A 26,846-nucleotide genomic window follows, 5' to 3' on the forward strand; every position below is an offset into this window, starting at 1 on the left:
CAAAGTCGCTGAATCCCAATTATGAGCTCGTTATATGGAAAATTCTTTAAGTAGAAAATCACGTTTTAAAACACTTAAACAACGCAAAACAGTTTTTAAATTCATAAACACTAGGCATAATTAAAATAGCAATTGATACACCTTTATCTTGTAAACTAGTATCTACTATTTATTTTATAAATCTTAACCATAAAAGAAATCTGCATGAAAAGTGAGAATAGATCAAAATATTATCCATTATTACTGTTGTGATTACGGTAGAAAGAAAGAGTCAGAAGCCATGGGTCGACTGTGACATAGTCTTTATTGAACTAAACTAATGTAAGGTAAATTAAAAGATTATGGTATTTTTATGAAACATACAAGGAAGTAGGAAAATATAAAATGGAACTTTGACATAGATTTTCAACACAGCTGTTATTACATCTGATGGTTTTAGCGGATGTACAAGAGGAAGAAAGTATCTTCGAAGGAATTCTTCTCACGACCTTAAACGATCATTAATATCGAAATATGTGATTGCAAGGAAAGTCCAGGATAAAATAAGGTTACAACTATTAACAGTTACACTATTATGCTACATACATTTTCAACTAAAAAAAAAAGCTACATTTATGTATTAAATTATAGCTGCATTTATTACAAGAGTAATTTTAAACATACATTACCACATGTGTTCTTAAGTTTAATTGCTACTGATAAAATCTGTTAATTTGAATTGAATTTTTCATTTGAAAGGCAAACAAAAAAGGATTTAACTACTTTCGATAAAATAACTTTTAGAGAAAGCAGTAAAACATTACATAAAGCCTTGGCTTCAAAAATTAATTCAAGGTAATTTCCCCCATAAAATGCGTTAACAAGTTTGAAATATTCTGGAAAATGGGGAAAGTGGATCTCAATGAAAAGTTCGTTAAATAGAAAATTCACTTTGCTATTTAGAAGTTATTTTACGAAGAAATTTCCAAAATGTTCTTAATTTCCTTGAAAAAATTCGCAAAATGGAAGTTTGTTAAATAGAAGTCCAACTGTATAATGTAAAGTAAACTTTTATTTTTTATTCTATATCAGAGTTTCTTTATTAAAAAGTTGTGAACTGTTTTATTTGAAAAAGATAACTTTTTAGTATAAAAATATTGTTTCAGTTCTTTTTTTTTTTTTTTTTTTTTTTTTTTTTTTTTTTTTTTTTTTGAGATGTTTAAATTAGTTTCTGCATTGCTTCAGAAAATTTTATTGAGTCTGCTTCACCACTGCAATTAGATCAAAAATTATTCAGAGTGTATAGTATCTTATATTACTTTCTGTACACTGGTTACTATAAAAAGTCAGTCCCTATTTTTTTTTAAATTCTATTTCTTACTTTATTATTCAGTATTTAGAGATAAGAGTTAATCATTATTTTACATATTTCTTATCTCATAATCTTTATTATTCAGTATTAGGAGATAAGAGTTAATCATTATTTTACATATTTCTTATCTCATAATCTTTATTATACATATCTTTTAGGAGTTATGGGCTCTGTATGACTTTGTCCATCAAGGTGCATTATTGGGTTCCATGAAAACATTCAAGATGCAATATGAGAATATTATTACTAGGGTAATGCTTTTACTTATTCTATAGCCTCTGTTATCTTGTGATTTATGATAGGTAGCTTATGTTGTAAGTATAAGTTATGGGGCAAAATTAGAAAATTTTGCTACTGACAAATGGCCAGTTGCACCATTTTCCGTTGTGGTCACTTTTTTGGAAAAGAAAATTTTGAATAATTACAAAAACGATTTTTATTAATAATATAAAGGATTTCTCAAAATATGGTGAGCATTACAAGATTCATTTCTAAATTGAATGAAATTATTTCAGAAACAAGTATGAAGTAAAAAAATTTCAGAGCCACACTCGATTGACCCATCTTCACTTGCTGTTTGGTGAACCTCCTCCTCATTCCAGTACTTGCAATGTTTTACTCACTGTTCATCATATTTTAATCATTTGCCCATTTTTTAACCATCATCGTCTAACCTTTTTTGGTAGCAGGATTTGTTAGGTGACTGCCATCATCCTAGAATTTTTGCATTTCTACGCGCAATTGGTATCTTATACTGTATATAACTGTTTTATCCTATTTACTATTTTATGTGATTTTATTCAGCTTTGAATGCAACTGTTTTACGATGCTTTACTATGTTTACATTTTACCTGGTTTTACTCACTTTTGAATGCGTTGGTTTTGTTGTATTTAAGTTTTATGAATTCCGTGGGATTTTTGATGGGAAAAACTTGTAGTATACATCTACCTAGTATTTATTTTGAAACCGTTTGTTTGGCACAGAATTTCCTTCTGTGGACTTTGTGCCATTAAACCCAACATTCAATTCAATTCAAATTTTCAGAATATATAAAACATTTAATTAACCGCTTTCCTAATTATCCCGAGTTAACTCAGGTACTGCAAATATTTATCATTCGGAGAAAACTCAGACTTTCAGAAATTGTTGGTATATTTTGTTTTATCACGTTTTTACTGGGTTGGTAGCAAAAAATATAATCTGCTGTGATTGGAAGTTTGCCAAGTTTTATTTAGGAGTGTTGCTGGGAATTCCAACAAAATACGTGTGGGACTGCACACTTATTTTGTGTGATTGTATATACAATGGTTTCTGAATTTACATAGCAATAAGAGTAAAAAATAGTGTATTCCTTAACTTACGTTTTAAAAGTATCACTTTGTGTCATCCCTTGCTTTAAAAACTATCATACAAAGAATAATATTGAACTTTTTTCATTTGCTCGGGATAGTAAACTGATTTTAAATTAAATATTTCATACAGATAGAAAAAATTTCAAAACTCAACTTAAAACTTGTGCATTATGTTTTGTTTTACTTCCTTGTATTTATTAATAAAATAAATATGTTGATTTTTCTGCATTTTTTTTTCCAAGTAATTGGTAAGGGAATTGGTTAATAATAAAATGCACACAGGTTGCTTTTTCAACCGAAAAATTGTGAAAACTTTCTGACATTTTTTTTAAATTGCTACTTGTTATATTTATTTTGTGGCAACCTTTAATTTTGTTCTATAGTATAAATGATCTTGTAAAGTAAGTGTAATTTCGAAATAAAAGCTCAAATTTGTAGCTCAAATATTCTTTTAAAGGTCATACATTATTTCTGCAGGGCTGATTGTGCTCCGGAAAAAATCCGGATTTCTGGATTTTTCGCTAACAGTGATCCGGAAGTTTCCGGAGATCGAAGGTCCAGACTTTTCAAAAAATTATTCATCACAGAATTTCCGGAAATCATATTTTCAAAGGTGGAACTTAAAAACACAGTTTATTTGTTTGTAAGGGAGAGCCAGATACTTTCTAAGCTTATATTCATGATTAATATTTATTTTTTTATCAGTAAATAGTTATTATAATCATAAACTCAAGAAAGAAAGACATATATGTAAATTTTAATTCATTCTCCAGGTCATCATAGGTATGTGTAAATGGTATAGGTATGAGTAACTCAAGAAATTTTCCGGAATTTTGACTTGGGCTCACAATCACCCCTGTTTCTGTTACTTTGTTGAAGTCATAAAAAGTTTAGCAGAGTCAGTCAGTTTTAATTCTGTATGATAAATTTTAAGAAAAGTGAAACATTTTACAAAAATTATGTAATTAATTTTTAACTCTTTTTCTTCTTGCATAATTTGTACATTGAGTCATTTAAAGAACTCTCTAATTTCACAATTTTAAAATCTTGTTTACTTTTTTCAGCATTTGCAAATTTTTTTTATTTATTTATTTATTTTTTTACATAGACTTTAGGACCTTAAGTTGTTGTTACTTTTAATCTTTGACAAATAACAGCTGCATAAAATAAAATGTGTTTTTCATTCATTAAATCCCTTAATTGCTGTCTACCTTGTTTAATTTATTCTTATAATACTTTTTTTTAAGCAAAAATGTTTATTTTTAGCACTAAAAGCAAGTGAAATTGTGTTACATTTTGTTTGATTAGCATTTGATTTTGCTGATTTAACGGACTCTCTGATTTCAGTTTTAAAACTAAGTCTTTAAGTATTATCATAAAACACGCCGTAATTCCAACGAAATTTGGCGCAGTGTAAAGGGGGTGACAAATAAACATTACTGAAGAAAAATGTGAATCGTCGTTTTTAAAAAAAAATCAATTATATTTGATTGAATATAATTAAATATGGATCACAAAACATAAACATTATAAAGTGAAAATAATAGCTAAAAGAAGTAAATGAATTTAATTAAATCTAATTTACTTTCTACAACAAACCCTTATTTTAAAATTTCGCTACATTTACAGTACAGGCAAATAGGTGAAAAAATAAAAGTTCTGTGATAAAATATAAAATACAGATGACCAAATATTTCATAAAAAGAAAGATTAGTTTATTATTACATATATATATTTTTGCATTAATCAGTATCCAAAAATCCATCAAAAGAAATATCAGAGTCATCCTCCAAAATTAAGTCAATGCACTTTTCGTTCAACATTAACTTCCATTTATCAGGAATTAATAAATCCATCTTTGCTTTTACCTAATGCATTTGAAATACCTTTATACCTTGAAATACCTTTGAGTTAGACATCGTCTCTTCTAAGACAGTTTCCCAAGCTGCGAATACAAAACTAATAACTTCTTGTCAAGTTGGCCTTTTTAAATTCCTTACAAGAATCTTTTATTTTTCCCGATTAAGAGTCACGATTCTTTTCTTGGCGCACTTTTAGAGTCATCCGCGAAACAACATCTGTTGGTTGCAGAAGGCTTGTAATTTTTCTTTCATATTTAAGGCACCTCTAAGCAAAGCGTGACTAAGGCAGTTTCTCCAAATCGAATCGAAAGTTTAACTTTCAATGAACTTTTTTTAAGCAAAATATCAGTACAGTTTAAAATCCATTTTATGTTAGCTTCTTCATTAATCTATCGTATGAACGCCAAAAAATCTATATTTCGTAAATCCATGGCTTTCTAGGTTGGAACTCAACTAAATTTTCGCAATTACGATGGGCGAATTTGGTCGAACAAAAGACTGTGTTTTTACATATAGGAAAATGTGATATATTTACAAAAATATAGACTTCTGATTAGCTTAATTGAGCCTTCACAATTACGAACATTTAAATGAATTCCCCCCTAATGTCAGCAAGAATATGAGTTTTTCGCAGCTGGATGACAAAGTTAGCAATCAGTTATCCCATTGTTGACCGTTTTATACTTTAATTCAGTTAATTTAAGGAAAATAATACGTTTTTCTCAAATTTTGGCTCTTCAGGTGTGCTATATTCTTTTAATGATGGACATAGAATTGTTAGATAATTAATAAAATGGGCAGACAATATTCCGCTTGACCATTTTGAAATATTTTAGGTTCTAGTCAATTTTCTCTTTATATATCTGTAATGAGGTGAGAAATTTAAAATATCCATAAAGTTTGGTGTTTTTGCCCCGGGCCCCAATCAGGCTGACTCTGGTCCTGCTTCTAAGAGTAGCACCCTCTCCTTTTTACTCAATCTTTCCTGCTACCACTCCACCTTGAAATTCTTCCTTTTCTTGAGAGCACACACATATGTACCATTCAATGGGACATTAATCTTCATGCAACTCAGAGAAAACGCTGTTGACCTCTTCTGTTGAGAATTTCATTCCATTCTCTGCCCTCCCCAACTTGACAAATTTTTCCAAAAAAGCACTTTTAAATTGTGTGGTAAGGAAGAGGGCATTTTTTTGGTACTGATTAACCATTAGTATTTGTGTCACAATATAGAGAGCGTTTTATTGAGTTAGGACATTTTATTAGCATTTTAAGTATTTTCATATTTAAAATTACATTTTATGAATATTCGTAAAATAAATACTTTGGGATTATCCCATCAGCAGGGATATGAACCAAGAATCTGTAGTAAAAATAATCAAAACAAACTAAAAACCCCTAAATTTTTTTATAGTTACAAATTGAACTAAAAATATGCCACTGCAATTTCTTTGGTGCTAGGCCAATCTCAAATTCCAATCATTTTGCACTAAAGAAAACTAACTCGCATAGTCAAGGATTACACAGTAAATATGATGAAATTTGCTGTTATTGGCACAGAAGCTACCTTTTGGCGATAATACCAGGTGTGGCGAAAATAATCAATGAATAATGTATGTAAATGGTCGAGACAATCTCAAAGTACCATAAAATATTTTGAGCCAGGAAATACTCATTGATTATATGTCGCTTAAATAAAACAAATAATAATATTAAGCTGCTTTTTTAAAGTGAATTATGCTGCCTCTATACATGCATTTTTTATATGTAAATAATTTATGATGAGTCTGGTATATGCAATTAAAAAAAAAAGAAATTATTTTTGAAAATTGAACTACTAATGAATATTTTAAATTGTAGTCTCGTGAGAAAGATGCTACTGCAGGAGAAAAGCGCCTTGGAACAGAAATGGCTGAGAACTTGAAGAAACTGATTCAGCCTTATTTTTTACGTCGAACAAAGGCAGAGATTTGGGATAATGAAAAGGCAGACGTGAATGATATAGAATGTAAAATGGCAGATTTGAGGTAAGAAGCTGTTTGCAAAAAAAAAGAAAAACTTAAGTTAGTTATTGTTTTTTTACTTGTTTATGCAAGTGGATGAAATTTTAATTCAACAGGTACAAATGAAACTAGTGAATTCAATTTTTATCTCTTATTTTGTGTTGGCATTACCAAATTCTTTTGATATGCAACTATATTTTAAGTGTTTATATTCTATTATGGCTTGTAATCTTATATTTAAATTGCAAATTGTAACTTGATAAAGTTTTATATTATGAACATATTTATTTTCAGAATATCTAATAACAGCAATAAGGTAACTACCCGAAAGAACGATTTCATTATTTGGTTGCCAATGTCTGATCAACAGTGCGAAATTTACAGAAATTTCCTCCATTCAGAAGTTGTTAAAAATGTATGTTTAGCTAACTTCATTATACTCTTTTCTTGTTTTGATATAGGATTATATGTAAAAATAGGGTCAGTGGGAGAAAAAAGCTGAGAGATTTTATTTAAATACTTCTTAAGATTAAGGGAAAAAGTTTTATTATGAATTTGAGGTGGTTAAAAGTACACAATTTAGTTCATTTTATATCAATAGATAATCACTATAAGAATTTTTTAATTTTGAATTGGGAAATCTACACATTTTTACAACATTTTAAATAATATAAGCGATTTTAAATATCAAATTACAAAATTTGAGTACAATTAGTCAAATAGTTTTTGAGTTAACATATTTTTAAAAAGTTGTACATATCTGATCATTTATCCAGATCAATATGTTCATTTTTTATTACTGATTTTAAAATTTTGTATACATCTGAATGTCAGGGGTTATAGTATTTCAGGTGTACCCCAGAACTCCGGGTTTTTCATGTCATCTCTCCAGGTCTAGAAACTGGGGGTGGTTCATATTCACACTGTCTTAAAATCCAATATCGCGATTCATATTCACGCTGTTTTGAAATCCAATATCTTGATTCTTGTAAGAATTATTTTTTCCCCTACATTTGTTTCTAGAAAAGTGTCATAATATTCATTGGTAATTCAATTGTAAATCAAACTTTTCTATTAAATGTGAATAATATATAAATGGGTATCTTTTTATCGAGTTTTGCACGCTGTTCGATTGTTTGTTCGAGTTAACAACTTTCAGGATTTTTCACTTTGTCACAATCAGCCCTAAACTGTAGCCTATCATCAATGAGAAAAATGAAATAAGTTCATTTTTCTTTTCTTTCTAAAGAGTGTTCATTCCTCCAGTTATGTTTATTCTCATTTGTATGTTCCATTTTTAGTTATTTATCCTCATTTGTATATGTTGCTATTTTTATATGAATATTGAAAACATAAATTTAATTATTTTTCTTTATAGATTTTAGTTTCTAAAAGATCTCCATTAGTGGAATTAACAACATTAAAAAAGATTTGTGACCATCCTCGCTTATTAAGTCAAAGAGCTTGTCTGCAGTTAGGTCTAAATGGAGAACTAGAGTATGTTTTCTTTCATATATTTATTCACTTTTATTATTTATTAATGTCTAACAAAGACAAGTTATATTAGTCATAATTTGTCTTTGTTAATTGTGATTTGATGCAGATGGGACACCAGTGCCCCTTTCATCTATGTATTTTGAGGCTCTGATTACTAGCAGAATTATATATTGCTTTTTTTATACATATAAGATAGTCTTATATAGTTATTAAAAATCTAAAATATTCGAAAATTTATCAATAATTGGTTTTGAAAATTAAAGAAATTTCAATGTTAACTGTTTCTTTTTGATCTAAATTAGTGCCAATAATTGTTTAAAAGTTAGCCATGTTTGAAAGATTTTTACCTTTAACACAGAAAAAAACACCTATATTTCACACTGTATTCCATAATTATAAAGAATTAAAATGTTAAATATGATATTTTGCACTTATTTTGGATTATATTCATACATAATAAAGTAAAAAGTATGAAAAAAATAAGTTTCATAAAAATTCTGCATCAAAGGGTTAATCGTAAAATAAATAAATGAACAATATAAAGGGAATTTTATCTTTTTTCTGATCCCCCCCCCCCCNCCCCCCCCCCCCATTTAATTTTTTTTTAAAAATATTTTTTATATCTGTTACTGCATAAGACACAAAGATCAATATCAGTAGCTTCAGCAAGCTTCTATCAGTAGCTTTTGCTATGAAAATTGCCTGAATTTCAGATGTAAAAAAAATGCTTTTATCATTAGTATGTGTGTCACTTTTCAGTCTTGGTGACTGAAATCAGTCTTAAGAAAATATCATGACACTAAATTTCATCAATTAGTATCAGTTTTCTACTTTTTCTTTAAATTAAAATGTAATTTTTACCTTCAAAATTTAAATTTTTTTACAAACATTTTCTATATATTTTTTTAGTTAATTTTATACAAATATTACATTTTAATGTAAGAATTGTTATTTTTCATTATTAATGCAATGCGACATGATAATTATTATGATGTCGCACCACAATGAATGAACAGGATAAATTGAACTTCAGTGCCTACTTGCTTGAACAACATTTGTACTATTGAGCGATAAATTTCTAAAAAATCTGGTAAACAACTCTTGATTGTGTTAATTGGTCAAAAAATAAGTTCAGTTTTGAAATGTTTTTAGAGTGGCACCCGTACATCAAAATTGTGTGGAAAAGAATTTAAAAAAATATTAGATTGTGATATAAATTAATGATTATCTCTGAAGCAGAATGCTTGCCATTTTTTTTCTAGTGAAGAAGATTTAATGAGAGAACTGGATGATGAAGCCACAATTGCCTCATCTATTGAAAATGTTGCAGATGAAACACTCATAATAGAATCTGGAAAAATGAAGTTTTTAATTAACCTACTGGAAAATCTTAAAGAGAATGGACACCGAACACTCGTCTTTTCACTCTCTCGTAAAATATTGGATATGATTCACCGTATTCTTTTAAACAGGTAATCCACCTTCCAATATGTTTTAAATATCTCAGGGCTGTAAGTTTTTCAAAAAAGGAAGGGGGAAAAAATGATGCAAAATCATATCATTTCTAGTTTGTTTTCCAAAATTACTTTTTTCTTGGTCAGAAAAAGTCTGATATGTTAGTACATTTTAATTTTGATACCAGTGGTCTGTTTAAGAGAAATTTTGGTCCGTTAGCAGACCCATCACAAAATATCTTATCATAAAAACGGACCCTTCACAAAATAATTTATCTTTTAATCGGACCTTTCACAAATTTGTTTATCTTCATTATTGTTTTGTTAATCGAATAAACCCTTCCGAAGGGGATGGTTCGAAATGTTAATAGAATATTATGTAAATAAAAATTAATTTCTGGCAATTTTCTAAGTAAAATATTATAAATTTAATAATTGTTTAAATTTACTTAATGTGTAACACATTATAAGTGATACATTACTAAGTTGTGTTATTTAAAATATGTCAATTGAAATTATTAAAAATGTGAGTGATTTTGTTTCCACTATTAGTTTGAAATGAATATTCTGCATTCAGTAGTATAGGCTAAATACCAAATATTTGTATGTTGCATCTCTAATTTAGTAACAGCAATTGTTGAGCAGAATGTTGTATCTATTTACAATTTAAAAACTTCTTGAAAAGGTTTTTAACAATTTTTGCAATAACAGGACCCTATTTGCACATTCACAAAAGCGGGACCCTGGTTGAACGAATGTGACTTAACGCTTATTTTATATTCACTAATTATGAGTAGTTTTTTCACATTTTTACAAAAACAGAACCTTCACAAAAAATCTGGACAGACCCCTGGATACAAATGAGCTAGATATGAAACAAATTTACTTCATTGACAATTTTTTGTTTTGTTTATTTAGTTCATTGTAGATTTGATTATAATTTTTAGTATTTAACCATCATGTAAATATACCTTTTAGACTTGTGTAGAGTAGTGTTATGTTCCATTAAAATACCATGAGATACTGTTATAATACTGTACTGATATATTTCGGTTTCATACTGTTAATTTTACTAACAAACATAAAGGCATAAGTTTTACACATTTTAGCAAATTTTAATGTATGTTACCTTTACTTTGTGTTTGATATATTCCATGTAACAGTAGCAGCATGATATAATTTATAACTGGGATAAAATTTCTTAAATAAATTTTTTTTGAAAAATAAAAATACAATTATATTTTTTTTTTTTTTTTTTTTTTTTTTTTTTTTTTTTTTTTTTNTTTTTTTTTTTTTTTTTTTGCTTGATAAATTCAATAAATTTTTATTTAAGAGACACATCTATATTTTGATATCGTTTGTATGTATTCCTTTTTCAATGAATTCAGACTGGTAAGTTTGTTTCCAGACTACAGTTGAAATGCCAAACATTTTCGCTCAATGTACAAGTATATTGTTTAAACAAAAATTTTAGACTACTATGTTTCAGTATCTAATAAGCTATCCCTGTTTGCAAAACCGAAAAGAACTGCGAAAGATCTGTTGAGGGTGCGCGAACAATAGCATGTGAATGCTTTAGACACGTAGTAGAATATTATTCTTCAAAGTCAAATTTCTTTTACTTCTTTTAAGTTTAATGTTGATTTTCACTTATATAATTTGGTATCTCTCAGAGTTAAATTTCATAACCCTTTGTAATCCATCAGCACCTGTTGTTCTTTCCTTAAACCAGTGTTGTTAGACGGTGTTCTGCAAACACTAGAGGTCCACTGAAAAGTTAAAGGGGTTCCAAGAGTTAAGACATAATATTTCTATTACATCAAAAATCCATTATTTATTTATTATTTTGGTAAAAATGCCAATGAAATAGAAATGACAATATTTTTTAAAAAGAAAAAATTAAGTAAAAGTAAGTAAATCAGAGTTAATCAAGTGAGTAAAGTTAAGTAAAAGTGAGTTAAGTTAAGTAAATCAGAGAAATTCGGATAAAAACCTGGATCATCAGGGAATTTTATAGAAAAGCTGGAATTTTTTTTCTTAATTTAAATTATTTTACCATTTGCTATATCTACTTTATTTAGATGGAAATTTGTCAAACAGTTGAAATATCATCAACTTAGCAATACTTTGCTTACATTAAAATTCTCTTCATTATTATCCTGCTAAACTAGAGTGCCATATTAAACTCTCCCATGTTGCTAAATGAATGGAGAAATCTTTGACCTCTTTGAAGATTATGGGACTACACAGTTTAAAAAAGGCAAAAATTGTGGTGGAGTTGAAAGAAAGGGTTAGGGATATTGGCTTCTGTTCATATAAGTAGGTTTTTTTTTTTATCTTCTAGTCCGTGGACTGAATTCATTTATTGTTAAAGTTTGTTCCAATGCTTTGGGAGTATTTTTTATGTTAACAAAACTATTCAAAATGTTTTAGTTATTTTAATTTTATAAAATTCTCCAAAAAACTATTGGTTATAATTTTAATAATAGATTTTATCTTGCACTCTTTTTCTGAAAGCTTTTGTTCTCCCATCCAATGAATTATTTTTTCTTAGTTACTCATCAATCACTCATTTTTCTTGAATCGTTAATGGCAAAATACTAACCATTGTTGCATTGCTGCTAATTTTCCGTATTTCATTTTAACCTTTTATAACATATTTTATTTTAAAAAATCTTTTTTTACGAACCAACTAGATATTTTTTACTGTTTTGTTCGTAAATATTTGATTTTTGATTCAAAATTCATTTATTAATCACAATGTCGAAAGTTATTTCATTGAAAAATAATGTTTATAGTGTTAGGATTAAAATTAAAGTAATGCTCAGTAATTGTAATGGTTATCATTAACTTAAATTTATATCCGACTTAAAAAATAACACTAAAGTGAAAAAAGCTGGTTTGACACTGACTTATGTTGTCTAAAAAATTTCAAATTAATTATGGATCATATTTTACAAGTTAAGAACTGCATAGAATTTTTTTATTCAAATGTCAGCTTCAAAATGCATTTAAGTTACAAACAAACTCAGAGTTTTGACAGTTTGTAAGTGAGTAATAATTTTTGCTTTCGTGTGATTTACATCCGACACCAACAATTTAAACCATTTAATTTGATTTTATTGTAATCAGTTTTTATAAAACGAATTGTTTTCGATAGGTTATAATGTACTTAGTATTTAATATAAAAATTTGATGATTATAAACTTTGCTTATTTTTAAGATATTTTTTCTAAGAAATTTATGTTAATTTTTTCGTCCGACACCCTGTAATTTATTTCCCAGTTATAAAATCAACTACCTAATCTAAACTAGGAAACCGTGTAGTAAGATTGGAATTCTTTAAATATTCTAATTTCTATTAAAAAAAATGAAAACAAAACAAAAAAGAATAAAATTTAGAGAGTTTTATCTTGTTTTTTTTTCTGTAAAATATGCCACAAGAAATTTGACAATTTTGCCTTTGCCAATGTTTCTTAAATAGTAGTGCTAATACAAAATGAACAACATTATTTAAACATTTGACTAAATACTGGTTTAAAGGAAATTATATCAATGAATTTTATAAAGAGCACTGTTTCCATAAAATACAGTATAAAATATTATAAATACAGTATAAATTGAAATGTAAATAAAAAAATAAAAAAAAAGTAATAAAAAAATTAAAAATTAAATAAAAAAATATTAATGTATAATCTCCTGCTGTTATTTTCTTTTGCTTAATGAAAATACAGTAAACAGTACTTATCCAAGGTTTTTTTGGGTCACTCTGTATTTACTATTTTGTGCAAAAACTACTCAACTCTTTAAAAAAAAAATTTCATTAAAAGCAATATATTCTACAATCTAAACATATTATTTTTTTCCACATCTGTTCAATGATGTATTAAATAAATAACATTTTAAATAAAATACTATATAATATTTAAAAAAATTTTATACCCACCTAAACTTCATAAAGAAAAAAAAAACATGCTGACCTGGAAATTTTGAGATTTTTACTGGAAAATTAGGGAAATTTGAAACCTGATTTGAGTGGCCACCCTGGTATTTCCAATCAGACTTTTAAAATCAAAATTAAGTTACGAAATTAATTTACCGAATCAAAATTAAGTTACGAAATAAATAAGAATTAATCCTTAATAACCATTAATAATGTTTATAGCAGTTGTTCATTTAAAAAAAAAATTAATTCATAATTTGGCTTTATGTGTTTTCAGTTTTTGTCTTTACACAAAAACAAGTTCATTACTGGACTAGTTAAAGCTCCAGAAGCCATAAAATTAAAAATATATTATGCTAAAAAATAGAAATTTTCTTCCTCTTATTATCTTTTTAAAAAAATAGTATATATTTATTGGTTATTCTATTCACAATCATTTAAGATTCCATAGCAAAAAAAGACGAAAGGAACAGTTGCTTTGAAGTTTAAATTAATAAAAAAAAAAAGTTAAACAACTTCATTTTCATTAACAACTTGTGTATTATTAAGGTTTAATTTTTATTGGCAAATAAATTTCGTTACGAAATCTAGATGCTTAATTTATTAAAATTCATAGCTTTAATGACCCTATTCTGTTTTCCTAATTCCTCGTAAATGGGATTAATATTGCTACAGATTATAGTGTAACTAAAGAAAAGTATGTGGGATGCTGGTCAATTACCCCATTTAAAAGAATACCTTATCACTGTGGGATTATAACATGTTATAATTAAAATCCAAACCTGCACTAAGCATTCACTATTTTGCCTCTTGAACATATTTAAGTCCTGCGCAAATTTCATTAAAAATCTCTGAGTAGTATAAAAACCAATAAGACATAATTAAATTATTCAAATTGCTTATCTTTTACCACAATCCTTTTTTTTCTGGATGTTTGCAATTGTGACAGTAAAAATTTTATTAAAAAATAAAACTTAACGAATTAAGCGTTTTGTTTACTGAAATATATTTATTTAAAAGGGAGTCTAAATCTGAAAAAAGGAAGACATCAAATGTTGCTGCAAGTTTATCCTTGTAACAATTGCTCTAGTCTAAGAAGTTATTAAAAATTAATCCCAACCTATTCTGATTTCTTTTCCTTAAAGATGGTGAAGCAACTACATTTTTGATTCTCTCTCTCATTTATTGCTAATTTACTCCTAACGCTTTTAATATTTAGCTAATTTACTGGCTAGTAATTTTAAGTCTTCAGTGTAGGCCCTGAAATTGCAATTTACTATGAACTTAGAACAGATTTTGACTTTATTTAAATCATTGCACCTTGGTGCTTTAACAATCATTTTTACAATTGAATGCTAATATTTTTTAAAAATACTCCATTTATGTCTCAAATTTTTTTCTAGGCAATGGAAAGTTGTTAGAATCGATGGCACAATATCAAAAACAGAAGAGCGTGAAAGACGCATACAGTTGTTTCAGAAGAACTCGTCATATCCTGTTTTCTTGCTGACGACTCAGGTACTGTTATGTGCATGGTTCCTGACTTTTTTTTTTTTTTAAATCAAAATAATCAGATTTTTTTGTTTTAAATTGGATTTTTTTTTTTTAAATCTAATTTTTATTTTTATTCAAATACACTGTAAGAACTTTGATTTTTGATTAAAAAAAACTTTATAAATGTTTAATCAAAATTAAATTAATATTAAAACTGTATTATAACAATATTTTAGAAGCTCTAACTACCTAAAACAATTTTTTCATTATAATACAAAGCTTTGAATGCATAGCAATCATTTTGAAACAAATGCATGATTAAAATTTCAAGACTAGATAAAATAGAGAATTCTTTTTAATATAACCTCAAGCTTTAGAAATATACACTTTAAATCAAGAAAATATAATGTAGATTTTGTTTCCATGCTTTTTCAATCGAAAAAGAATTTTAATTAACAATATTTGTAGTTTTTTTGTAAAAAAAACTCATGTTTATTAATTACTTTCTACAGCTATGCAAGTCTATATTAAGACAGCATTAAATGTTTAGTTTAATCTATACTTTCAATCTCAAGAATCAAAACATTTTTAAAAATGTAATTTAAAATATGTTGGTATTTAACAGACACCAAGAAAGAAAGTAATTTCGTTAACTAAAAATAATTAAAGCAGCAGTTATTTTTTAAAAAAAATTGAAACTAAGGAAAGAAAATAGTATAAGTATCAATAATTTAAAACACCGTTTTTTAACTTTTTAAATAAAAAAATTTGATTCATTTGATTTAAATCAAGGATTTTTTTGAACAAAATCATTTGATTTAAATCAAGCTTATTTAAATCAACAAACCCTGGTTATGCTTTATATTTTTTTCACTGTGCAATATAAATCTAAGTATTCTATAAAATGATACATTTTAATTATAATTATGTAAAGGAACATCAATGACCTCTTTGGGATTTTAATATGGAATAGATCATTTCAAAATTCTGTTAAAAACAAAAAAACTTAATGTTGTATGCTGGAAGAAAGTATGAGATAAGATATGAGTTTGACAGAATCAAAGCTTTACCCCGTTAGGGGGCATCCGGGGAATGCTGTACGCACATGGCTACTCAGCAAGAAAAAAAGACAATTCATAAAAGTAGACTTGGTGACAATTCATGGCAACACGTTGTAATAATGGACAAGGGAGGCTAAAGCAACTCCAGCGAAAGCCTTGGGATGATGCTGGCTAAGTACCGCATGCAGAGCAGCAACCTCACCGAGATCCTAAGATTTCCTCCCCCAAACCAACAGGCCGCAAAGAATTCAGTGAAACCTTAAAATTAACAAAAGTAATCACCCAGTAAACAGAATTTAGGTACGTGAGTGTTCAGACATAAAAGGCGAGGCATCAAACAGTAAAAACATTGAATAAAGGTAGCAAACATATTGTGATGATGAAAAGTGCGACAATTTGCACATCGACGAAAGCAGATACAATTTCAAATAGAAGAGTTACAGCGAGGCAGCTGTAAAGAAACATTTGCAAACAAGGGGAAATTCAAAACGTGAACAGTTAGAAAATTTGAAAAAATTTTTAACAATAGGTTAATCGAAAATCATTTCTAAAAAAATGAGTTTGACGGAATATCAAACTGAATAACAAGAAGAAAATAAGTGTGAAATTAAAAAAAGAAGTTAAATTTTTTTTTGCATGTAATTATTACACCTTTTCCCATTGGTCAGCAAGCTTTCAACAACCATTTTAAAAGGGTTTTATGAATTATAAGATGGGTAATTCTCAATTATTATCAAGGTACATTATCATTATATATTTTAGAAAGTTGAAGAAACCAGTGCTCCTAAATTATTTCAATTCAAATTGAAATGATGAAGTGAATTTACATAATCATTCGTCTAATAAAATGTGCATTGCTGTAAGTTTGATAATCATGATATTTTATAATATATTGCTATTATTTGTTTTGCAAAAAAAATTCTGGTGGATTTTTCTCTATTTTTTAAAATGCAATTTTTATTTTGATTAACCTAGTTTAATATTATTCTTAGTGTAATGTATCATATGTTTTGTTAAGTGTTATTAGTTTCATCTGATGTTCTATTATATTGTTAGTTTCAATTTAATGATTTGAAGTTTTTGTAATTTTTTTTAAAGGTTGGTGGTGTTGGAATAACATTAACTGCAGCTGATAGAGTTGTAATCTGTAAGTTATTTTTCTTCTATGTTGTGTCTCAAGACAATATGCTTCCTGCTTTGTCTTTTAATTTAAACACAAATTGATATTGTCATAATTATATTAAGGATTAAATGAATTATTATCAATGAAGTGAGAACTTCAATTACTGTGGCCCCAAAATGTGTGGCTAGAATTACTGTGGCCCCAAAATGTGTGGCTAGAATTACTGTGGCCCATTCAAGTAAAAAAAAATAAAATTCTTTTTTCCAAGGAGGTTGTGCAACCCTAGCCTTTGCAGAACACAGCTTGCCTACAGCTAAATACTATTCTACTTTAGTGAAAATTGTTCCTTCCAAACAATTGTTTCTTTCTTCAGTATAAAATTGTTAAACAGTAGATGAGTTTTATGATGTAAAACTTGGCATTGTATAGAATTTTGTTATACATAGATCATCTTAATATCACGTAACTTTACACTTAACATGGCAGCAGTATTAGTCTGAATCAGATCAATCGTAAAATGCTTAAAAATAATTTTCAGATAAAGCAATTAAAAATGCAATTAAGTATTTAAACTCATCTACTGTTTAACAGTAGATGAGTTTAAATACTTAAACTCATTAATTACAGAAAAAAAATGGAAATTTTCTAGAACATGAAGAGTAATTACAAAGAAATTTATTAATTTTGGTTTGCTTAGCCTCTGAAATTAATAATCTCTTAAAAATTTAGTGAAATATATTTCCCTAAATATCTCTTTAGACTGGATTTCTCAAACAATTCAAAATTGTTTTTGCTTAGTTGCTAAAAATTCTGCCATTTTTCTTATTTATACTCATGAAAAAAATTAATTTGATTTATGAAGAATTGTGGTTTATGAAATCAAATTACATAAATCTCTTTGTTAAAATCTGTTTAAATCTATTTTAAATCATTATATTTATTAAATTTGCTGTAACTGCAATATGTTGTTAAGCTGAGTTATATTTTTATTTATTTTATTGAGAGTCATGTTATCGTGCAATCAAATGCAAATGACAGTAATTTAACTGGACACATTCAGAAGATTGCAACAACTTTGAACGATATTACAATACAGAAGGCACAAACTTTTTTAAAAAAACCTAGATTATGATTTATAGCAAGTTAGTAAGATACTAAATGAATTTGATAACAAAGGTATGACAGATCAATGTTTAATTATTAAAATAAAAGGAGAATGAGCCTCACTCTCTTCTGTACCTATCTATGTAAATAAATGAAACAAACAGTATGTGTATATACACACACAATAAACTCTTGCTACTGCGATATCCAATACAACAACTCCCTTTATTATGACAATGTTTCGTGTTCCTGACCAACTTGCATGTGAATTAATGTCCTGCACCTCTCAGTATTACAATATTCTCTGAAACAATAAACCCCTGTAAAACGATTTTTTTTTTTAAATTGCAACCTTATTTTCTCCACTCATTATTGCTTTTCAAATATGTAAAAAAAATATTATGCCATTGTTTCCATCTTTTCTGACAAGAGAAGACTCACTGCTGAGCACCCCAAAAAAATTCCACTCGTGGAATCGCCTTCCTTATCTCTTAAGAAGTCACTGAAGTCACATTCCTTCGTGTTAAAAGCTGATCATGAGTCACAAATGACCACAAGAATCACATTAACACCTGAAAGAGTTTTTTTCTGTGGAGGGTGGGTGGAGCACCATTAAGGAACGAAAATCATTTTCCTCCTTTGGCTTCAATGCATACTTTGTCGGTTGACCTGGCAATCAAAAAAAATGAATAAACAAACAAAAATATCTGACTATTTTCAATAAAAATTGTTTTCAGGTATGTTTACGATCTTACTTCCTGAATTTATTTCAATTGTTTTTAATATTTATTCATTATTAGCACACTGCAATTTTATTTTTTATATAATATATTTATAGTTAATAAATAAATAACATTTAAATTTAAAGAAATCTTGTTGTGTCTCCAAAGTATGTAAGCCCTGGATATAACAATAGATCCCTCTACAACACTATTTTTATTTGGTCCCCAAAATATTGTTGTAGCGAGGATTTACTGTGTGTATTTATATATATATAACAAATTCAGTGTATTTCTCACAGATGATCCTAGCTGGAATCCAGCTACAGATGCACAAGCAGTGGATAGAGCTTATAGAATAGGTCAAACGAAGAATGTGGTCATTTATAGGCTTATGACTTGTGGAACAGTTGAAGAGAAAATTTACAGAAGACAGATATTTAAAGATTCTATCACAAGGCAAGCCACTGGCTCATCTGATCCATATAGGTAAATATTTCTTTTAAAAAGTGTAGCTTATTATGAGAAACAGCAGTTGATCAGAGTTATTGATGGACCCTAAGGCAGCATTATTTCGGGTTTTCTGCAACTAACTTCTCCAGCAACAATATTTTGTTTTAAAATACTTTTATTTATAAAAATTACTAATTTAAAGTCACCTTGAAAGTCTCTTTCCTTCGAGGCTAGTATTAAAATGTTACCAAACTGCCCCAGGTGCCACAACATGCAGGCTTCTCCCCAACATGTCTTGGACTGGACAAGAGGGGCGCTCTAAATGACCCACTTTTGATGGCCGACTTCCTCCGGGTCATGAATTTCATGGACATTGTTTAGCCCTTCTAATTTTGGAGATAAGAAAGAAGAAGAGACTAATTTAAAGTAACAGAAACATTGTGTTTACAGTAGAAATTATAGAATAAAAATGTATAAACATTTTTAATTGTAAAAGTAATATTTTTTTAATTCAAATATTATAGGCGATATTCTAGTATGTAGGAAGAAAAATTCACTAATTATTTCCTCTTTAGAATTTTGTAAATCATTGCACAAATTAAAATTGGTAAATAAATTAAAATTCTTACATAAGTTAAAAATCGTAAAGTCCATGAAGTAACTCCCAAAATAAAGATCATGAATCATGCGAATAAGATTCTTTAAAAAAGAGATACTCAAATAAGTGTTAGTAAAATCTTTAAAGAAAAGAAATGAATGAAAGAACACCATTTCTAAAGCGAACTATCTTTTAAACTTGAACGATTTCTGAACGAACAATTTTAACGAACTTTAAAGATTTTACTTTATATTATTAATTTGAAAGTCTCGCTAAAGCCAGTTTGTTTGTTTGTCTTGTTTTGTTTTTTTAAATCTCAAATGAGATTAGAAAAATCATAATTGTTTCTTTCCACTCTGATGTGCAAGAAAGATATATTTGAAAAAAATTCTGCAGCAAAAAAAAAAGCATTTTTCAAAAAATTCTGCAGAAAGTTAAACTTAAATTTCCCCATCTCAAATGAAAAATCTTTCTGCAAAAATTCTGTGACAATGTCGCCTCAATTCTACTACAGAGTTGATGGACTCCTGACAGTTTATTTTAAAATATTATTGAAATTACAATTAGTCAATTTTATCTCAGATTATCCAAATGTTCTATAAAATAGCTACCATCTAATTAAAAGATTAGCTTATTGCTAATTGATAGAGTGCTGTGCTTACTTATTTTGTGTGAGTTTTTCTGATCCACTTAAATCTGATTTTGACCTTAACTCCCACATAAATACACATTTTCATGTGTATTGCATTTCGAGTTGTGGAAATGGAACATTAATTCTGCCTTGAGATTTTTTTATAAAGTCTTATGGAGTAATTATGAATCTTGTCCCTTTTTGGTGCTGTACCTAAATGCATAAAAAAATTTTAAGTTGCTACTTATGTAGTAACAAAAATTTGCACATTATACATGTTGTGTAGCGTTTTTAAAAAGTAATTAAAGGTGCTTTTTTCATTCGGGGTTTGTAAAAAGTGCTTAATTTTCTACGATTTAAAAAGAGTTTTTTTCTTTATCATGTCGATCATCATCATAAATTAGAAGGGAAAAAAAAATGCATGATTTTCATAATTTACTCTGCAATCAGAAACTAGTTGTTTTTATCATGATTATGTAAAGTTTTTGAATTTTATTGATTTTATGATTGTAAAATAAAGAACTTTAAACGATAGAAATTTACATTTTATTACTGTCAGATCCTAATTATGACTTTTTTTTTTTTTAAAGAGTGATTAAAAATATTTTTTGTTGATTAAATATATTTACTTTCTCGGAATATGGATAGAAAATCAATTTGTTGATAATATCACTCAAATTGTATATTTATTTTACGTTGATAATTTTATAACAACTACTTTTGTAGTATTTAGTATCTAGTGTTTTTATTTGGCTTAAAATAGAGTTAAACCAAAATAATGATTAAAAAATAACTTAAGAATAATTTAATGGGGTGCATAAATTGGAAACATTATTTTCTCAAATCTATCATTTTATAGTCATATGTTAGTAATATTTATGTGATATTTCGCTGAAAATCCAACTATTACAAGTTCTTCATAATTTTGCCTGTTGCTATGGACTAATGAAATTTTAACTCACTCTTCAGAAAAGTCTGATTTTATTTATTTTTTATTTTAGCTGTTTTCTTTAAGTTTTTTAAATTTAATATATTAAATACGATGCTATTACGAACTATAATTTATCCAGATAAGTTATCACTTTTTAACTTGACAATTAAATTGGAAGTAGCATGTGTCATTTTTTCAACCTTTTCCACATGATTATTCAAATTCCAATAATTTTGATTTGATATACTGTTTTGGATTTGAGTTGTCGCTTTTCAGCATGTTCAATCTGCGCTGATTTTACTGTAAACTCAAATCATTTATTGATTAATTTTACTTCATGTTTTTCCAAATTCCATAATTTTTACTATGTTTTCAACATGCAAATTTCAAATGAGAGTAATCCTTTTTTGACATACTCAATTCGTGATGATTATATTATAAATTCATGTTATTTACCATTTTTTTTCCAGCAGCTATTAATAATTTTTAAAAAAAATCTATTTTGACTTCTCTGATATTTTTTATATTATGTGATTACAATTTGGTTACTTTGGGAAATGTTTGTGAAATGAAGTTCAATATTTAACTTTGAGATTTGGTACAAAAATATTTCTGAAAAATTGTAAAATGGGCAGCATTATCTAATAGTGCCGCTAATTAATTTTCTAAAATTCTGGACTGCATCAGGATTTATTCCATTTCTTAATTGTATTATTGAATGAAATTCAAATTAAGGAAACAAATTTTTATATATAGGCTCTTTTGTGTATAATTCACCTTTCATATGCAAATTTAGCTTCATCATGAAAAATTATGCTTAATTATTTCATTAGTTGTATTGAATTGACTATGTTGGGATTGCAGACAAATTTGAATTTGTGAAGGTTATCTTAGTAAATTTTGCTAAAAATGTCACAGGATTGCCACTCCACACAGAGAATAGGGAAAACCTGGAAAATACAAGGAATTTAAAAATCAGCTAAAATATCAGAGAAAATGCAGGGAATTTTGAATTGTTTCTTACAAACTGAGAAAAAATAGGGAATTTTATTTCTTGTGTTTGTTTAAAAAAATGCTGAGCTATCAAAGTGTAATTTATGGGTTATTTAAAGATGATAATTCAGCTATATTATGTTATTTTATTTTTTATAGCATTATTTATTTTATGTTGTTGCTTCTTATTTCTCCAAGTTTTTCTGGCAACTAAAACTATCTTTATCCCAATATAGTTCACAAGATTTCAGTGAATGTGTGTTACCTCTTACAGGATTGCCCACTCCACAGGGAGAACAGGGAAAACCTGGAAAATACAGGGAATTTGAAAATCTCCTAAAATAGCAGGGAAAATGCAGGGAATTTCGATTTTTGTCTTTTGAAAAATGGTGCCCACTCAAAGCGTAATCTATGGGATATTTAGCCCTGATATTTCAGCTATACTCAGGGATGTCGTTCTTCGCTGATTTCCGCTTTTTTTCTGATTTTCCAATTTTTCCCGCTAATTTCCGCGGAATTTTTTTTTGCGCAAGCTAAAATATTATGAGGAATTTAATTTTCCGCGGAGCGAAAATATTGAAGTCCTCATTCCTCCCTCTGAAGTTTCTCTAAAAATCATTTCCTTGGGATAATACAGGAATAATACTTGAGATTGACCTTTATACAGGGATGAGATTTTTTCGCTTTTGTCTCTCGAATTTCAGCCTTTTTTATCAAAAACTCCGATTCTCTAAAAGTTTCTTTTTTTAAAAAAAATAAATATTCCAATTTTTTTTAAAAATTCAGTCGTTGAAATAAAATAATTATATTTATTTACGATTTTCAAAGATAAACAGAAAATTCAAACTGCGTCCTAGCTGCTAACTTTCCTCATTTTTACTTATTTTAGCTAATTTCTCCGCTTTTGTGCACAGAAAATAAGATTTTCCGTATTTTTATCCGTCCTCCGGATCGCTCGTATTTTCGTAATTCGTCGTATTTCGTTTCGTCACTGCTTCCTGTTTTCTGGCGTGAAAGCAAACGAAAGAAGAAAAGAAATAGAGGTGGATTTGCTGTGAAAATATTTATTTGCTCATTTAATTTTGTTAATTTTTATTTATTATGTCTGTAGAAAATTTANATTGGCCTATATACAGGGATGAGATTTTTTCGCTTTTGTCTCTCGAATTTCAGCCTTTTTATCAAAAACTCTGATTCTCTAAAAGTTTCTTTTTTTAAAAAATAAATATTCCGATTTTTTTTTAAAAATTCAGTCGTTGAAATAAAATAATTATATTTATTTATGATTTTCAAAGATAAACAGAAAATTCAAACTGCGTCCTAGCTGCTAACTCTTCCTCATTTTTACTTATTTTAGCTAATTTCTCCGCTTTTGTGCACAGAAAATAAGATTTTCCGTATTTTTATCCGTCCTCCGGATCGCTCGTTTTTCGTAATTCGTCGTATTCCGTTTCGTCACTGCTTCCTGTTTTCTGGCTTGAAAGCAAACGAAAGAAGAAAAAAAATAGAGGTGGATTTGCGGTGAAAATATTTATTTGCTCATTTAATTTTGTTAATTTTTATTTATTATGTCTAAACAAAGACATTACAAACAAGCCTTTTAGAAATCCCAAGACCAGACTCTGCATATATCTCGATTCTTATGTCAATCATTGATTTTCGTATTTACCTGATTTAAAATTTGCGCTTTGCGATTCTTATTCACGCTATTTAAATATTGTGCATTATGATTCTTATTTACGAGACTTAAAAATCCAATATCGCATTTTGTATTTTCTCGCTTTTGAAACCCTATGTAGCGATTCGTATTCACCCGAGCTTAAAATCCAAAGTCGGGATTCGTTTTTGCGGTTGTAAAATCAAACATCGATTTTCGTATTTATTAGTCCTTTTTAGAAATTAGACTTGGGATTCGTATTCGCACGATTTAAAGATTATGCATTGTGATTCGCATTTATGTGATCTAAAAATTACGCATCATGATTGTATTTTCGCATTTTTTAAATTCGATAGAGTTTGATATTCACGTGATTTAAAAGCCTCATATGGGGATTCATTTTCTCTCAATTTAAAGTCATGCATGTGATTCATATTCATACAATTTTATAATTAACCATCGGGATTTATAATCACATAATTTACAAGTTTAAGGATCACATTTTTTTTGTGTCAAATTTTTGGATATATATATATTCATTCGTGGATTTCCTCTTTTTTACTTTCTGACTTCTCTCATCCCTGTATACTAAACTATTTCACTTACTATAGCATTATTTAAATATGTTCAGCTGTTTTCCCACCGATTAAAACTAATAAATATAGTTAGCCCTATATAGCTCACAGTAATTTTTGTTTCCTCTTAATATATTGTGTATAATATGTGCCAGGAAAACACACAGAATTTTTTTTACTGATGTCTGTGGCAACACTGAGACATTTTTAAAACTAAGTAGAAGTAGAGTTTGCATAGCTGCAAACTCTACTTCATTTTCCAGTAGTAGACTGCTGGATTTTGCCCATTTTTCCTGATACTGGTTTAATAAAAATTCTGGTTTTCAAAAATTTTTAACAACTCCCTAAAATTGAGTAAGCTTCCTAAATAAATTCCTATTGAAATAGAATTTTTGCACAGATTATTACTTGCTTTACATAAAATAAGTGTTTATTAATACATAATGAAGCGAGCCTCATTTATAAAAATCAGTTTGAAACTTTTTTGTTCTAAAACTTTGAGTTTATTTTTATCCAAAACTCCCTTTTTTAATTAATTAAAAATCTTAACTATCTTTGATGAATTAAATTCATACTACTATTCAAATTTATGAGTAAATACAATGCGTAGCAAGTTAATTTAAAGGTAATCATGACAAAAAATATATTGCAGTTTTTCTATTTTGATGACTATAAAAATCCCTAAAATTCCCCATGCGTAAAATATTTAGTATATTTTTCAACAATTATCATAAAATTTATATTTTGTAAAATCCACTGGATTTTTTCTTATCCATGTTGGCAGCCATGCTATTGTTTAAAGTTAAAGTTTATATTTTTGTAAAGCATTTCTGTTTCTTTAGGTATTTTTCTAAACAGGAGCTTAGGGAACTGTTTGTACTTGACAATCCAAATTACTCTGCCACTCAAGTGCAGCTCTCCCAAATGCATTCTGGTGAGAGAAAGACAGACTGCTCTTTGGATGAACACATTGCGTTCCTGCACTCACTAGATATATTTGGAATCAGTGACCACGACCTCATGTTCTCCAAAAATATCAAGGATGACACTGAAGATAATGATGAATCTGCTGTTTCACATGACTATATCAAGAAACAGGTTACTTTAAATTTATTATCTGTATATCTGCAGTTAATCATAATAACGTAATTACTTCTCAAACGAATGTTAAATTTTTAGAAATTTATTTCGCAAAAGAATTTTTAATTTAATAATTTATATCTAATTACTTCAGAGATAATTGTGCTCTGGAAAAATTTCTCATTTCTGGATTTTTTACTTACCAAGATCCAAAAGTTTCCGGAAATCCAAGGCCCAGAAGTTTCAAGAAATCATCGATCACATTTATCATAGCTGCCAAGTGTACAGATTTTATCGGAACAGTTCCGATTTTTATGCCTTGTTCCGATGATACGATTTTGGGGCAAAATGTTTCGGTTTTTCATCATAGCGTGATTTTTTCTTTTACTCTATAAAGCGATCCATGTCCGATTGACGAAATCCAATCAAGTCGCGTTATCACTTAGCTCCGCCTCTAGCTCCATTCGTATATTTGATTACGTATGTACGGGTCGCTTCACAGACACCAAGAGGAAATGTTAGCTTTCTGACTCCTTGTCTTAATCTGAAAAAATGTCAAAAATTCGGCGAAGTCAGTGTTTTCGCGACAATTATAGTGAAGAATTTGATTTCATGAAAAAATCAAGAAAGGGGACATCGTACGCGTTATGTATTGTTTGCAATACAGACATTAGTATAGCACATGGCGGAAAGTGTGATATCATTTCACACGGGAAAACAGCCAAGCATGCTACCGCGTATACAAATATGAAAAAGTCTGCAAAAATTTCCGATTTTGTGTCGTCCACTATTGATCTACAATCAATTAGAAGCGAACTATTGTTCACAGGATCTCTCCTTGAACACAATATTCCGTTAGCTGCTGCGGACCATGCATCAAAGTTGTTTTGTACGATGTTTCCAAAAAATGAGACTGAGTTTAGGGGTAGCATGAATGCGTCTACTTTGCAGGCAATTTTGATTT

General features: G+C 28.2%; 1 protein-coding gene across 3 annotated transcripts in view; it reads left to right on the top strand.

Annotated features, from left to right (window-relative positions):
• LOC107445759 (DNA excision repair protein ERCC-6-like) overlaps positions 1-26,846 on the top strand; it is a 72,439-nt gene that overhangs the window by 31,355 nt on the left and 14,238 nt on the right. For all 3 annotated transcript variants that reach the window (XM_043050116.2, XM_043050115.2, XM_043050117.2), the window contains exons 12-20: positions 1,510-1,602; positions 6,427-6,593; positions 6,864-6,984; positions 7,948-8,066; positions 9,329-9,538; positions 14,867-14,981; positions 17,117-17,165; positions 19,267-19,453; positions 25,645-25,900. In XM_043050116.2, the coding sequence (XP_042906050.1) occupies positions 1,510-1,602; positions 6,427-6,593; positions 6,864-6,984; positions 7,948-8,066; positions 9,329-9,538; positions 14,867-14,981; positions 17,117-17,165; positions 19,267-19,453; positions 25,645-25,900 (1,317 nt within the window). The remainder of the gene's footprint in view (positions 1-1,509; positions 1,603-6,426; positions 6,594-6,863; positions 6,985-7,947; positions 8,067-9,328; positions 9,539-14,866; positions 14,982-17,116; positions 17,166-19,266; positions 19,454-25,644; positions 25,901-26,846) is intronic.

This window comes from Parasteatoda tepidariorum, chromosome 2 (genome assembly GCF_043381705.1).
Source record: "Parasteatoda tepidariorum isolate YZ-2023 chromosome 2, CAS_Ptep_4.0, whole genome shotgun sequence".
Taxonomy (NCBI): domain Eukaryota; kingdom Metazoa; phylum Arthropoda; class Arachnida; order Araneae; family Theridiidae; genus Parasteatoda; species Parasteatoda tepidariorum.